This window comes from Canis lupus, chromosome 24 (genome assembly GCF_048164855.1).
Source record: "Canis lupus baileyi chromosome 24, mCanLup2.hap1, whole genome shotgun sequence".
Taxonomy (NCBI): Eukaryota; Metazoa; Chordata; class Mammalia; order Carnivora; family Canidae; genus Canis; species Canis lupus.
Window position 1 is genome coordinate 15303726 of NC_132861.1, and position 12249 is coordinate 15315974.

The 12249-nt window shown below is 41.3% G+C and overlaps 1 protein-coding gene across 16 annotated transcripts in view; it reads right to left on the minus strand.

Moving 5' to 3' along the window:
• LOC140615803 (phospholipid-transporting ATPase IB) overlaps nucleotides 1-12249 on the minus strand; it is a 570784-nt gene that overhangs the window by 143672 nt on the left and 414863 nt on the right. For all 16 annotated transcript variants that reach the window (XM_072795750.1, XM_072795748.1, XM_072795745.1 and 13 more), the window contains 3 exons: nucleotides 5942-6003; nucleotides 5448-5504; nucleotides 3917-4024 (listed from right to left, as the gene is read on the minus strand). In XM_072795750.1, coding sequence (XP_072651851.1) covers nucleotides 3917-4024; nucleotides 5448-5504; nucleotides 5942-6003 — 227 coding nt within the window. The remainder of the gene's footprint in view (nucleotides 1-3916; nucleotides 4025-5447; nucleotides 5505-5941; nucleotides 6004-12249) is intronic.

Below are 12249 nucleotides of genomic sequence, written 5' to 3' on the forward strand. Positions count from 1 at the left end.
GAAAAACATCAGCACATATTTTCCCTGGTAGGGGACTTTGGCATTAACCAGGATTGACACAACTTGAGTTTTTAATTCACTTTAGATCTAGCTTGGACCTAGAAAAATGAAAAAACAGGTGTCCCTTAAAATCCCACCAATGTTGCATACTTTCAGGAGAGGAAGTACACAGACTTCTTTGATTTCAGAAACTTCCATTGGGACATCTTGGCTCACTGTCTGGTTGGGTTTTGTGTATCATATCATGAGGTGTTGGAGGGAAGATAAAGACTCTTTGACAGTGGAAAATCACTCTCATCTAGAGCCTTCTCCTCCTGTGCCCTGGAGGGAAAACCTGCCTTCTCCTTCTTGAGAAAGAGTCCAGATATAATGGATGAGACAAAAAAAGACATATTTAACCAAATCCGTTAAGAAACCCTAGCAGAAACAATGCATCTTTTTAACAGTTGAAGATGTTATGAATAGACAGAATGTTTTGTGTGGGGAGTCTGTCTCGGGCTCCCAAGTGAGAAATGCCGTTTGCCATTAGACACTAGTTTAATTCTAAAGCTCCTAAGGACTGTGTTCATTTGCCAACATCCTACTGCTCTGTGAACTACAAAAAATGATTTATATGAATCACTGGAAACATCCAATAACAACAACAACAACAAGAAAAATAGTCTTTTCCCAGAGTACCCCTCACTCCTAAGCATTCACCAACTGTCTCAGCTTGGGCTGCTGTAGCAAAATGCCATAGACTGGGTGGCTTATCAGTCACGGACATTCATTTCTCATGGTTCTGGAGGCTGGGCATCTGAGATCAGGGTGCTGCCATGGTCTGGTAATGGCAAGGACCCTCTTTCAGGTGCAGACATCTAACTTTTCATTGTTATCTTCAACATGGCAAAAAATGAGGGAGCCAGCTCTCTAGCCCCTTCTTATAAGGGCACAAATCCTCTTGATGACCTAATTACTTCCCAAAGGCCCTACTTCCAAATACCATCACACTGGGGCTTAGGGATTCAACACATGAATTTGAGGTGAGGACATAAACACTGAGTTCATAATGCCAACCTAAACCAAAGGGATGACCATGGCTTGGGCAGGTTTTCAACAGTATCCCAAGAAGCCCTGTTATTGCCTGTACCTGAGCCCAGCTCCCATCTTTCTTTACAATAGCCTGTAATTCCTCCTAAGGCAGAAGGAAGTCTTTGGGAGACCTCAGGCTAGTTTTGGCCATTCTCCATGTAAGGACTTCTTCAAAAATGTTTAAAGAATGAATGAACCACTGGGCCGCAGACACCGGGTGAAAGAATGTTCGGTTGGTTCTGACATTGTTTTCTGATATCCTGTCCCCACTAAGAGGTCTCCTTTGGAGGAAGACTAGTGATAATAAACAGCTCTTTACACGGAGACAGCAGAATACCCACTTGGAAGTCCTGGGAGTATTAACTATATTAATCATCTCATTCAACGTCTAATGAGAACCTCAGTCTCAGTCAGCTATTTTCGATTTCAAAACACCATTTGCCTCGTGCAAACCAACCAACCAAACAAAAAAGTCAGAATGACAGGGAATATGTAAAAAATAAAAAAATTTTATACCAAAGTGAAATATGACTTGATATTACCATTTCTTTGCTTTGGGATGGGATGGTAGGAATACCTTGTTAAATGTGTTCAAAAAGTCCCCAACCACAGAAACTTCACCATTAAGCTGAACCCTAACACCCCACGGACCGGCATCCAACCTGGATAGTGAATATGTGGCACCTTAGTAGTGTCTGCCTTGCAGATGTGGCCTGTCTGCACTTGGCAAGTGACTTCTCACTTGGAGTGAGAGTCAGAGACCTGCCTCGCTCGCGCACCATTGAATTAGAGCTGCTGCTGCTGCTGCAAATGCACACAGAGGGTGCACACTAGAGCATCTCTCTATTGAGGGCCCCAGGAGGGGTCCTGTTGGCCAGTCACACAGGGACTGATTCCATTCTGCCGGCTGTCACTCTCCTCTCATGTAAAAAACTGACTGCAGTAGGATTTTTTTTTTCTTTTCCGGGCAAAGTGAGCTCGGTAGCTCGCTGGGAAGCCCCGGGGCCCTCGGAGAAGAGCAGCTCTGGCTCTGGCTCATCCAGGCAAGGAGGCAGGAGGTGCTGTTTCCTTCAAGACTGGCTCACCTCCCTCCCTCCGTGTTTAATCACGAGCATTTCCGAGATGCACTGGGTAGCCTGCTGTAGGACCTCTTGGGCCTTGGAGTGGGAGAGTGGGACAAGCCCTCCCAGAAATGAGACGATTCCTCTTTGATGGACAACACGATGAGGGCCACTCTTCCAAGGGCAGGCTCTCCACTTTGATGGGAATCACTATTGCTTTAAAATAGAACTGATTTCTTTAAATGCTCCACAATCTTCTCAACTCATTCAGTGCACTGTAATCTCCTCTATCACCTGCGTTTAGAAAGGAACTGCAAAGTGTGTTATGGGTTTGTCCTCATTCCTTCCAGACTGTAGATGCATCAGGGGACACACCTGTCTGCTTCTGCAGACATGGGTGTGTCTGTCCTGCCCAGCACCCATGCTTGAGGAGGTCCAGGACACCCTGGGCTATGTCAGCTACTGATTTGCCAAGGGAAAAAGGCAAGAAGTGCCACCCCTGGATTGTCTCACATGACACAGCTGCTGCACATATATTTAGAGTTGGGAAGGCCCAGAAGTTTGGGCTTATTTCTGCAGAGTAAGTGAGGCTAAGGTGATAGCCAGATGTGCCATGCACAGGCCCATCCCCCCAAAAATACGCATTTCTAGAGCAACAACACCATAGGAAGCCCCTGACCCATAGACCTTCTCTTCTTATTTTTGGTTCTGTTCCATAGTATGAGTGTCCTCATGCAAATGGGGGTGGGTATATAGATACAAACATACAATTGGCCCAATGCATGTCCTTGCAACTAGCTGCCCTTTGGGCCAAGGGTGCTCACAAAGGCCTGAATCTGGGGCAGAGGACCAGGAAGGCCTGGGAAATGGGCTTTTGTGGCTATTGGGGAAGGAAATTTAAGATCCTAAGAATCCAGCAAAGGGACTAGAAGGAGGGTTCTGGCTCTTTGTACCATGGGCTTCTCATCTTGTGAAGAGAAACATACCCAGCCAAGGATGGCCAGCTCAGGGGCCTCCAAAGCACAGAGCCTGGGGCAGCCACTTCCCAGGTTCTTAGGACAGTGCTGGCTATGGGCAGACCCCAAAATAGGGGTCTTTGGGGTAGGCCTACAGTGTTTGGGCCTGCATAGCTTCATTTGTAAATTGAGATGGTTTGGAACCTGGGACTGTCAAACTCCTCCCCAGATCCAATAGGGGTTTCAAAGATCCAGTTTGTCACTATTGATAGCTCAGTCTCAAGCACTGGATAAAGATAATACAAAAGAAAAGAAAATACTAAAAAAATTCAAATGAGTATATCGGTCTTCAGTCTCAGCCTCTCTAGCTCAAGTGATAAATAATGAGATAGTCTGGTTAATTAATGATCTGGTTAATAGAGTTGTTAGATTTATCTTTCATAGGTGACTAATTATCAGAGCATAATACACTTAACCTCACAACCACCATCAACAGTCAACAGTCATTGGACTGTGAAAAATTCAAACATCTCCAGTTTTCCAAGGGCCATGAAACCACCTGTATGCAACAGAACTGTGTGTAATTAACATATAATTCATTATGGAAATATGGATGTACCAGGTAGGTCAGACGATTTAAATTGATAATATCCAATAGTTAAAATTTCAAATGCCATGTCTGAGGACAAGACAACCTCTTCCAGGTGTTTTGATTTGGTCTGTTTCCCTCCTGATGAATTTTGATGGAAGCAGGCCACACCAACCACTCCTGAAGTTCATTTGGTGTCATGAGACAGGGAAAGCCCACTCACAGTTAGTAGCACTGACCTGTCCTTTCATATCTGGAGCAATGGGAATGGTGGGCCAGATGGTTGAGTAGACGCCAAAAAACACCAGCCAGATCAGCATGCTTCCCCAGACAGCCAGATGACTGAACTGCAAAGGAAACACACACTCAGGTGGGGCTTCTCTGCTAGTACAGGAAAGCCACCTGAACTCCACCTGCAGCAGAATCCCTGTGGCCAGGCCACTTTTCTTTATGGGAATATTTTGACTAGTCACCAGCCATTGGAAGGTTCCATCTTGTAATTATCTTGTCTCAAAATGTTACACGATGAATTCAAAGAACTGGTGGCTGCAAACTACCCTGAAGATCCAGGTGCTTTCACCACAGCTGACCTTCTAGATCCACCCCACAGTTTTAGCCAGCCCCTTGCTGTTCCTCACCAGTGTTTGCTCTAACCTGGAGCTATGTTTCCTGAAAGCAGTAAGAATGCACTGAATGGACAGAAAGAACAAGATGTTCTTACTTATTGAGACTTTAATTATTACTTTCATTTTCCAAAGAACTTTTTTTTTTACAAATCTGGGCTGGATATTACATCTTAACAATCCTTTAAAAATCTGCTGAATTGCTGGCTTTTTCTTCTTTGCCCTCTTAATATGATGACCTTTGACTTCTTCCTTTCTTTCGCACTCTATGATATAATCTATCATCAAGGTCTTTCAGCTTTTTAAAAATAATACCTCTGGGTTCTGACCATTTCTCACTACCTCCTCCTGTAACAGTCCAGGCCAAGCCACCATCACCTCTCCTCTGGATTAATTGCCATTGTCACTTAATGGATTCCCTATTTCCACATTCATCTCCAGCCTTCTCCCTCACCTTCCCTGCATAGATTTAGGATCCTATTTAAGCAGCAGTGATAGACAAAAACGAAACATGGGTTATGACCCTGAAATGTGGCAAATCACCAAAATGTCTAAAATTGGGGAATAATTAAATGATGGGATACTGGTCAAACTTAATACTCCTTCATCATGAACAAAGATTTTGTAGTTGTATACTTTAAGGTATGGAAAAATGGGAAAATGTTCATGATATATTTTTTTGTTGTTGTTCATGATATATTTTTAACTGAAAAAAGGATCACAAAACTATATGTTCTGAAATGCACTATCTTCTTAAAAATACACACATGGAGCAAAGTCTGTAATGTTAAAAGCATTAACGGTAACTGTCTCTTGTCTATCAAGTTATGGAAATTAAATATTCTCCCTTTTGTCCTTCTGTATTTTCCGTGTGTATGTGTGTGTGTGTGTGTGTTTTACAACATGTGTATACATTTGAAATGAGAGGACTGTTAATAGCTTAGAGCTGTTAGTAAGTGCCAAGCAAATGAATCATCAGAAAGTTTTGGATTGCAAATTTGCCCTGATGAAGATCAAATGACAATTTTTACATGCAAAATTTAAATGAGATAGCTACATAGTGCTGATTGGTTTCCCAAGGCTGAAAAAGATTCATGCTATCAAAATATCTATAGTGGATAAAGAAACGATTCCAGAGAAAACTTACTTTAGTCCAAGCTGTGGTCTCCAAACCAGCTTTCAGACACACAGTGACAACAACATACTGTGAAAACAAACAGGAATTGGGGAAAATGTATTATCCTTGGTGACTTATTTTTACTTTCCAGGAGAAATCATAAGTCTCCCTCCAGAGGCAGTGGGAGTTACTTTTGTGCTTTTCTTAGCTTGGAAAGAATTGGGGAAAATCACCTTCTTCAGTGTTGCTTTTTTCACAGGTAGATGTGAAACTGTCATTTGAAGAATGGGGTGATCTATCTGGTAATCAATCACCTGTCCAGAGATCTGGACTCTGCAAAATCTCTGCTAGGGAATGAGGGTAAGCATTTCACAACCATTTTGAGCTTTAAGGTATCTACACTATATAGTTTAAAGATTTAAAACAAATAATATGAAGGAAGACCTTATATAAAAGGTTTCCAGAGGCAGAGCCCACACATATGCCACTTAAGAATGGTTCCGTAAAAAGAGAGATAAACTTACCGTGTAAACAATATTTCCAACAAATAAATAGTCTGTGGCATGGCCACTGGCCAACGGAGTATCTGAAAAACAAAGAAGTTATTACTAACTTCTGGGGAAGAGCACTGTAACCTGTTTTGTTCAGAACATGAAAGCAGAACTTTAGAAACATTTATCAAATTGTAGGGGAATTTCAAAAATTGCATTATCTGTCATTCTAATGCCTCTTCTTTCTAACTGAATTTTTTCATCTTATATTTTCTCTAAATGAAGCAAACAAACAAAATCAGGTTTCCAACAAACTGAACCAAACACTTAAACTGTATTGAAATTTACATTTTTATAAAGATTAGTTTAAACAAAGAGAAGAGTAAGAACATAATAATCTATCCTTATTAATAACAATATTAGACTTTTTCTGAGTGTTCTTTTACTATTTACTATTTATTTTGCAAACTGGAACTACAGGCTAATAAAAGAAGGTAACTACATGAATACAAATCAATTCATAATTATTGAACTCAAAATACGGGGGGATATTCATTATTCACGTTCTCATATGCAACTGCAAGAACTTCTGAAGTCTACAAATTGAGAGAATGCAAACAATCTAATGTGAGACATCTAGAAAATACAAACTAGGATTTTGAAGCTTTAATTTTATCTTTTCCACTTTTTTCTTTTTAAGGATGATTATTACAATGTATAAAACAATCACTAAGGCTGAGCTTTAATAGAATTGCCTAACTTCCATCAACTAGCCTGCTGTGAAAAGTCTGATTATTATCTTGAGGGATCAGAGCCTGTTTTGATATCAGGAATGGTTTCTTTAGATGACACTGCTAATCTCCTTTTATAATCAAATTTAGATTTGTGGCCTACAGGCCAAGAATTATATGGATTTTTGTGTTCGAATTTCCAACCCAGTAGCTGCCATACATACATATTTGGCCTGACTGATTTACCCATTTGCTTGTTGAAGAATCTGACTCTTAACTAAAGATTCAAGATCTGTTTAGTTTTCTAAAACACCAAAATGACCATGTAGCATGATAGGCAGAATCTGGTCATTGTTGGGCCATAGACTGAGCTCCAGGGCATGGCCTTTCTCCTGATTCTAGTAGGTAAATTTGTGACTATAAGGAAAGATGAACTGCAAAGGAAGGAACATTACAGGCTGTATTAGTTATATACCTAATGGGACTGCTGTTGGGGAACATAAGAGTTATCCAAGGAGAACAGAGAGAGATGGCCACTGACTTACAAAGGAATGATCTCGAAGCATAGGGAAGAGACTTGAAAATCCGGCAGAATGTCATTAAACGGGAAGGAGGGAAAAAGTTCAAAATGCCTATTATTCTATTCTTGAGCAATAAAGAAGAATTAAATATTGAAACATGCTATAACATGGGTGCACCTTGAGAAACTTGGGCTAAATGAAACAAATCAATCACAAAAGCCCATCTTTTGTGATTCCCATTGTAGAATTCTACTTCTTGAGCTGTTCAGAATAGGCAAACCTACAGAGGAAGAAAGTAGACTTGTGATGGTCAGGAACTGGGAAATTTTTTTGGTGGGGGGGAAATGGGAAGTAACTGCTCATAGTTATGGGGTTTCTTTTGGGGGGCAATGAAAATGCTCAAACACTGATTAAGGTGACAGTTGCACAATTACATGAATATATTAAAAACCACAGAATCATACCTTTTAAATGAGTGCATTGTAGGGTATGTGAATTATGTATTGATAAAACTGCTATAAAAAAATTCAGTTCCTCAGTCACACTTAGTCACATTTCAAATGTTCAATGGCTACAGGTGGCTAGCGACTACTGTATGGGACAGCACCGATACAGAACATCTCCACTGTCACAGAAAGTTCTACTGGACATTGCAGGCCAGAGTGGCTATGTTGGAAGTGGAAAGAAGTGATAGGAATTGGCACATATTTTGAAGGTAGAGATGATAGGATTTAGGATTTGGATGTGGGGTGGAAAAGAACATGAGGAATCAATGGTAATTTAAAGTTTTTTCCTGAGTACCTACCTAGGTCAACAGTGATAGCATTTACCTGATTCTGGTCATATTAATACAGGAATACTGATTAAAAGAGTGACACTAAAACTTGGTACCGAGTGGTCAACACTTTAAATTCACAATTGGAAAAACAGATAAGGAAGAAGCATGATGCTATTAAGAGAGGAACAAAAGTATACTGAGAAAAATTAGGTGGTAAGAAGGACTCAAGTTGGTGGGGAAAAAATCCCAGCAATGAGCGTTAGAAGACTGTATTCCAGCCCTGTCCTCTGGTTCCAGCTCTGCCATTATTTAGTTCCTTAAAATGTTTGGTTCTAAGTCTTTTCCCACATCTATAAGATGGGGATTTTATTAGGTAAAATGACTAAATTATCACCAAAGTTCCTCTAAGACAGAAAATTCTAAGACTACAAGGTCTGCTCTCTTCACTGCTACATCAGGGTGTGTAGTGGTAGAAATCAGAAAGTTTCAGATCTTTTTTTTGTTCACTTTAGCTCAGGGTGGATTTCCTAGTCTCAGCCCATGTTCACAGATGAAGAACAATGAGCTGAGTGCCCTGAAGTTCTATGTACACTAAGCCCCAACAGAGTCTAGAGTCAGTGCTGACCAGATGTTAGAGTTAGAAGGGGTATGAGATCAAACTGAAAATCAAAGTTTACAATCATGACCTGACAATTTTTGAATATCTTTTTAGTACTAATATTTCTAATGTTGGCTGATGCACATACAAAAACATACCTGCATACTTTAGATAAGAAAACTAGGGCAGGGATCCCTGGGTGGCGCAGCGGTTTAGTGCCTGCCTTTGGCCCAGGGCGCGATCCTGGAGACCCGGGATCGAATCCCACGTCGGGCTCCTGGTGCATGGAGCCTGCTTCTCCCTCTGCCTATGTCTCTGTCTCTCTCTCTCTGTGTCTCTCATGAATAAATAAAATCTTAAAAAAAAAAAAAAAGGTACTCCTTTGAAATGTCAAAACCTAATGAGGTGAGAGTTATGGAGGTCAGAAAATTAGATTTCTGTGACCACAGAGGAAATAAGTACAGTGCACAGACCTGAGAAACAGTAGCAACCTCCATAACCTGAGTTAGGGTGGGCACTTCATCAGTCCTGAGGATCTCAACTTAGTCACTACTGACACTTTTCCTGATTATTCTTTGTTGTGAGGGACTGTCCTGCGGATTGTCAGATGCTTGGCGCACCCCTGCCTCCACCCAGCAGATGCTAGGACTACCCACTCTCCAGGTGTGACAACGAAAACCTTCTCCAGACATGGCCAAATGTCTCCCAGGGGTCAAATTGCCTGGTGTGAGAACCAAAGCAATGATAGAAAGACAAAAGAGGAACTGGAAATATATAAGTATACAGAAAACACCCTGAAGGGAAAGTGTCTAACATACCAGGGAACCCTCTTCTCTCTGGTCAGACTAGGAGAGGACGAGGCAACACCTAGCTGTCCCACCATGGACACATGGAACAGCACCAGGCTTTAGCACAAAGTGAGGCAACCCCCAAGGCCAGATGGCCTTTAGGAGTGGGCCAACTCTGGGATTACCTGTGGGCCTCTGAGAGCTCACCCAGGACGACAGGACCTCCATAGGGACCCTTAAGACTGCTGAACACTCTGCAGGCAACTTGGCGTGGAGAGAAAGCAGAGAAGACTAAAAGACATTTTCCAACTGTAGCTTCTAGGGTTTTCTAATGCATTAATTTCCACCTTGTCAAGAGAGTAAAATTAAAATGCTCACTGGCATTTTACTCTGGTATTTAATATATGATGATTACACTTGTGGTCATCTGAATTCGCTTAAAATAACTTTTAGAGAAGACAGGATCAACCTTTTATTTCTGTTCATCGTTTTGGAAGGATAACTCAGACTGCATTCTTGTTTTCTGCTGAGGAAAGAGTACCTCCTGCCCCACTCCAAACTAATACCATCAGGAAAGAAATTATTCCATGAAGGAGAAATCCCTAAACCAACTTGGGACCGCCAAAAGCCTCAAAAAGATAGCATCCCTTATACAAGTCACAAATCCTCACTCTGCACGCCTTGTTGGGGAAATACCCATGGAGTGGATTGCTCTCTTGCGGGTTATATTTCATCTGTGTTAAAAGCGAATACTTGTGGGCATCGTCTTTGTTAAATCTTGCCAATAACATACTACTGAAGAAAAGATGAGAAAGTCCTAAGAAAACATTTGTGAATGAATGTATCAATGGGCTATAGCTTGCTGGTAGTTCAAATATGGAAAAGCCCATTTAGACTGTCCAGTGTTTTCCTGAAGCATGCTGCTGACAAATGACTTCTTCCCACTTTGCCTAAACTTACTAGCACTGTTAGGAATCCAACAACCCACTAAGGAAAACATCTTTTCTATAGTTGAGCTGTTTTTATTTTAATCAGATATTTAAAATTGCAAGTGATTTTTTAATTTTTTTTTGAAAGGGAAAAAGTAACCCTCAAACCCAGATGATTGGTCGAGTTCCCTCAGCCAGCTTTCAGAATATTATTTGATCACCATCTGTCTAAATGAGAGTGAGAACATTGCTACACACAAAGCAGTATGGGGTGGTATAGACAGCTATTTGGGAGGAACGGAAAGAGGAAATCAGCTTGCATAAAGGCATGGAGGGGGACCCCCGCCCAGCCAGGTGGAGGGGTGAGCAAGGTGGAGTGGGACCATGGTGGTGTATGCTAGAATGGTGAGGGGGCAGGGGCCAAACCAGGCAAGGCTCTCTAAAGGTCCTTCATAAGAGAGAACCGTCAAAAATGCAGGTGGAGAGATATGATCTCACCAAACCTTTGTTTTCCTATCTTAACCAGCATGATGCTGAGCACTTCCTAACAGCAACCCGTCATTAGCACACAAAGGCTTAAATAAGCAAGGAGAGAGGTAAGGATTAAGCTGCCTATTGCACTAGAACAGCTGGCCCTTAACTGAACTAGGACCAGTCAGCCTTTTGCAAATTGAGAATCAGATTCACCCAGATGAAAGATGAGATGAGAGAGGAGGGCATGCATCTTCCCAAAGTCTACAGGAAGGTTTCCATAGAGTGAAGAACCTAAAAGAGTAGGAAATATTCCCCATCTACTTTGATAAAACAGAGTCACATTTAGAATGATTTTACTGTGGCTTCATGTGATGTAAAACCCAATATAATGATGGTGTTTACTATATCATCAAAAGTGTTAAATTGACTGTCCCAGGTCATCAGCTCATTCTTTTAGAGGCCCACGTAACGCTAGGGTTTCAGAATCCACTGACCCACAGCAGCGGATGACACTGTTCTTCCAGACTTAAATTATTTGCAAGATCTGGTTGGATACAGGGGCCAGCACAAAGCAGGATTAGCCAAATGTGGTTTAAAAATAGTCACTAAAACAGATGATTGTGAACAACTGGGACAAAACCACACGGACCCTCCACATTAGTAGTGACAGTCCAAAAATGCTGCATGAAAAAAACCTCTCTGAAAATATTTGTGGGAAAACCCACGATTTGTAAGGAAAGTATGTCTCATTTTCTGAGCAGACGGAATGATCAAGGAACTTACTTCAGAATATTCCAACGGGCTAGGTTGGTGACATTTTATAAAGATGCCATTTCAATTAAATGCTCATTAAAAGCATTACATCATGACCCAGCTAAACCACATAAATGCATCCAGAAATGGCTCTGACAGAAAGCAAAATCTGAAGAAAAAGATATAGCATGGTATGGTACAGTCAGAGAAGACAGGATTTAATAATCAAGAAAACAGATGGGGTGAACTTATGTGGGCATTTTTAATGAAGTAAAAATCCATGGAACACCTGAATTACAAATCACAGGCACCTCACTCACATATGACTCAGTAGGGAGCAATGAGGTGGAGGGGTACCATTCCCTTGACATCCAGGCACCTGCCAAGAATTTTGGCTGGAGAGCATATGCCAAATTTCTCCTGCTTTCCCTTTCCCTCCCTTTGGCCTCAAAATGCTCAGCTGCTTTGGTTCAGAGTGGCCCTTATTCCAGAATATGAACAGGGTGTCTCTTCCCCGTCTTGCTCTCTGGGCCTCTCAAGACTGCAGACATTTGAAGGAGGTACTACACCAACTGGGTACTATTAGATTAACATCAAGAGTGAAGATATATTCCAAGTTTCAAGTAACTAATTTACAAACAAATTTTTACAACTCAAATGCCTGGACTGTAACTGAAACAATTCTTTCTGCTTCCAAAGCTATGTATGCACGTAGAGAAAATTTATTTTTTCCTTTCTGTGTTAAGGAGTAGTATAAAATACTGGAAAG